Raw genomic sequence first — 3,824 nt, 5'->3', positions numbered from 1 at the left:
ATTGTTTGCATTCTTGTGTTCTTAACTGCGAACTGTGTTTTTCACAGAAAACACATAGAAAGAGAGAGCTCCATAGAGAAGAAATGGGGGATGGAAGAAACAGTTACCACCATGGGATTATTTTTGATAGTTGGATATCAGCTTGGGGCAACATTCTTCTCAACATGTAGTTAAATAACAAAAACTCAGCTGAGTAAATTTCAAGATCGAACTGGCAATATTCAACAATTCATAAAGTGAACAGCATTCCATGTAGCCAATAGAGAGGAACTTCAAAGAACTGTACAAAATGGGAGCCTTTTATAGGCAGAAGGATTCAGAGACAAGGAAGGAGCTGATTGGCTCATCCTTCTTTAGGGGACAGAAGAGAGTCTGTCAGGCAGAATACCCCTCTACTGTTCACCAGGAAATTTCTGGTGAAAATTGATTTTACATTATATTCCTGGGAAAGGCTGCAAATGCAGTTTGGTTAGGTATTAGGTCTTGGTTTACTGATATGGAGCTTAGCACAGGCGACTCCATTTGGTGTCTGTCTTTTTAACACTGGTATATTTGGTCTTGTTGAGAGCCTGTCCTGGCAAAAACCTCCTTCATAATAATCTCTGTGTCTCTCCTTAGTTTCAGTGATATTACATTACAGCACCCCTTCTCATGCTGACATTTACTCAACATCCATACGTGCTTCTTAAAGTTGATATATGCCTAAACACCTTCTGTCATGGCCACCCTTCACTTTCAGTACCTGGTACACTAACTTGAAGTATTTTTTTTTTTACCCTTTTAGAAGATTCTATTCAACTTCTGCTCAGGTGAACTTTTTCATTGAACTGATCATCCCACATGTTGGTTGTATTTCTTTTTGTCCAGTACCTTCTACATTGTATTTTGTACAACAATATCAGACATTGTGGCATTTCAATGAGAATTTTAAAAGAAGAAAACTCAAATGTGCTGGTTTAAATCATCAACTTGAAATGGAGGACTTTTCTTCTGTTCCAGGATAGTATATCACCCATGAAAAGTAGAAAATTAGAGTTTGACAGCACATTTGAAATTGTTTAGTATCTGCTATAAAAAATACAATGTCTGCACAGGGCTTTAAGCTTTTGTGAGAAAATCTTGCATAAATGCAAAGACATGAAGACCTGACTCTTCCTCAATTGAAAAGCTCTTTTGTATAGCTTGCATAATGATTTGGAGCTTTCCATAGATTACCAACAACCCCCCCCCCCCCAAAAAAAAGACAAGGACAAGGATGAGGAGAAGGGGAAGAGAAAATAAAATGACTCTTCCTTAGAATTCTGCATCTGATTTCCCTCTTTTTAAATTCAAGTATAAAAAGAGAGCATATTTAACCTTAAAAAAGAGCATAAATAAATATTTATATTTATTAAATATAATCTATATATTAGCCTCCTTAAATGTAATTTACTATTTAATGTTCTCTCACAGAATTATTAATTACATAATTTAAAATTAACATTTTTAGCATACTAATTGGAAACAAAAGACTATGTACAATATCTCATGTACTTAGCTGTCTTGTTTAAATCTCCAGTAGGGCTGAATTGCCTGGCTACCTAATATGTCTATTTGAATACTCATGGCAGTACCATTTTTGAAGTTAAGACTTGGATTCTTTTTCACTCTCTTATAAGAGAGTTACTCAAATATTAAGTAACATTTGATTTTTAGATGACATTTACACCTATTTTACACACATTGTCTATTGTGCTTGCTTTAGTGAGTTTATAATCACATATCAACTTATTGTCACTCATCTATTTTTTTAGAAATAAACACCCCCACTCTGCGTCGCACCCCGAGCCGCCACCATGGCCGCCTATAAGCTGGTGCTGATCAGGCACGGCGAGAGCGCTTGGAACCTGGAGAACCGCTTCAGCGGCGGGTACGACGCCGACTTGAGCCCTGCCGGGCACGAGGAGGCAAAGCGCGGCGGGCAGGCGCTGCGAGATGCTGGCTATGAGTTTGACATCTGCTTCACCTCCGTGCAGAAGAGAGCAATTCGGACTCTCTGGACAGTGATGGATGCCATTGACCAAATGTGGCTCCCTGTAGTGAGGACTTGGCGCCTCAATGAGCGGCACTATGGGGGTCTGACTGGCCTTAATAAAGCAGAAACTGCTGCCAAGCATGGTGAGGCCCAAGTAAAGATCTGGAGGCGCTCCTATGATGTCCCGCCACCTCCGATGGAACCCGACCATCCCTTCTACAGCAACATCAGTAAGGATCGCAGATATGCAGACCTCACTGAAGATCAGCTACCCTCCTGTGAGAGTCTGAAGGACACAATTGCCAGAGCTCTGCCCTTTTGGAATGAAGAAATAGTTCCCCAGATCAAGGAGGGGAAACGGGTCCTGATTGCAGCCCACGGCAACAGCCTTCGGGGCATTGTCAAGCATCTGGAGGGTCTTTCTGAAGAGGCTATCATGGAGCTGAACCTGCCAACAGGTATTCCCATGGTCTATGAATTGGACAAGAACTTGAAGCCCATCAAGCCCATGCAGTTCCTGGGGGATGAAGAGACTGTGCGTAAAGCCATGGAAGCTGTGGCTGCCCAGGGCAAGGCCAAAAAGTGAAGGCGAGCAGGCAGACTACTTTTCCAAGGACACCCTCCCTACCCATCCCGTTCCTCCACATTTCTTCCCTGCACATGTCACACTGACCACATCTGTAGGCATCTTAAGTTTTAGCTGCAGATGGGGACCAGTGGCTCCTAATTTTGTTTAGCCATTTGTCTCTTGCACCCACTCTCTTCATGTAGTCTAGTCAGAATGGCACTTCTGGGGCATGAGTCTTCAGTCCCAAGCTGAGGGAAGACTTTTACCCAAAAGTAGAGAGTTAGTAACTCTGGTGTTTTTGCTACTGTTTATTGAGTTGGGGATAGGAAGGAACCATGCTAAGATGTGACCAATGAGAAGTAAGAGAGCCTATTTGTGTTCCCAGGAGCCAGTCCTGTACTATTCTGTAGTCAGGTGACTGTCTGGGGGGGCTCCAGTCATTCCAATGAAAGAATCATTTCCCCTCTGACCCCAGAAGAGTTGGCTCCAGAAGACTGGGATCAATTTAAATGTTTTGTGTTGCATCTACTTTTACAAAAAGAAAAAAAAAAGTATATATATATACACACACACACATATATAAAATAATACAAACCAAAAACCCTTCTGGGGTTTCTAGTTGCGGTTGAAACATTCCCACATGCAGTCATCCCAAAATAAGCCATTCCTCACACCAACGTGGGAGAAGCCCCTTGACTTCTGAGGTCTAGGAGTTTATCCTGCTGTGTGTTTTAGAATCCCTCCCCTGCCTTAATGTTTTATGGCAGTGAAATGCCTCTTGATCATGTCCAAGCGTGTCTTTTACTGTATATGTTTCTGATCATGTTCCAGTTGCTTGGTCCTGCCACCTGGGCCCAGTACTCATTTTGAGCGTAACTATAGTAAATCTTTTTTCCAGATCAGTATAATAAAGGAGTGATGTGCAATAAAAAAAAAAAAAAAAAAAAAAAAAAAAAAGAAATAAACATCTAGGCCAATATGTTATTGGAAAACTGAAAGATTAGTTAGCTGCATGTATGCTTATTATTTGAGTAAATTTCCTTTTGCCCATTCTCATCTAATTCTATAAAAAAGGGAAAAGGACCTTATCTGGTACAAATTTATCTGATGAAATCTGTATTCAATACCAATTGTGTACACAATATATTTACAGCTGCAGTGCTAAGGAGGTATAAAGGCGTTTATCGTGTGATCCTGTTTTCAAAAGGCTTATTTTGTTCTGATTTTAAAAGATTATTGTGT

At 40.7% G+C, this 3,824-nt stretch overlaps 1 protein-coding gene across 1 annotated transcript; it reads left to right on the top strand.

Moving 5' to 3' along the window:
- Positions 1–1,821: 1,821 nt before the first annotated feature.
- LOC125171516 (phosphoglycerate mutase 1-like) lies at positions 1,822–3,185 on the top strand. Its single transcript, XM_047868687.1, has one exon. The coding sequence runs from the start codon at positions 1,836–1,838 to the stop codon at positions 2,598–2,600; it is 765 nt and encodes a 254-aa protein (XP_047724643.1). The 5' UTR covers positions 1,822–1,835; the 3' UTR covers positions 2,601–3,185.
- The last annotated feature ends 639 nt before the right edge of the window (positions 3,186–3,824 follow it).

This window comes from Prionailurus viverrinus, chromosome C1, assembly GCF_022837055.1.
Source record: "Prionailurus viverrinus isolate Anna chromosome C1, UM_Priviv_1.0, whole genome shotgun sequence".
Lineage (NCBI taxonomy): Eukaryota > Metazoa > Chordata > Mammalia > Carnivora > Felidae > Prionailurus > Prionailurus viverrinus.
This window is presented reverse-complemented; position numbering and strand designations above follow the sequence as displayed.

Coding starts and splice junctions, on each gene's coding strand:
- LOC125171516 (XM_047868687.1), top strand. CDS start 1,836: ATGGCCGCCTATAAGCTGGTGCTGATCAGGCACGGCGAGAGCGCTTGG.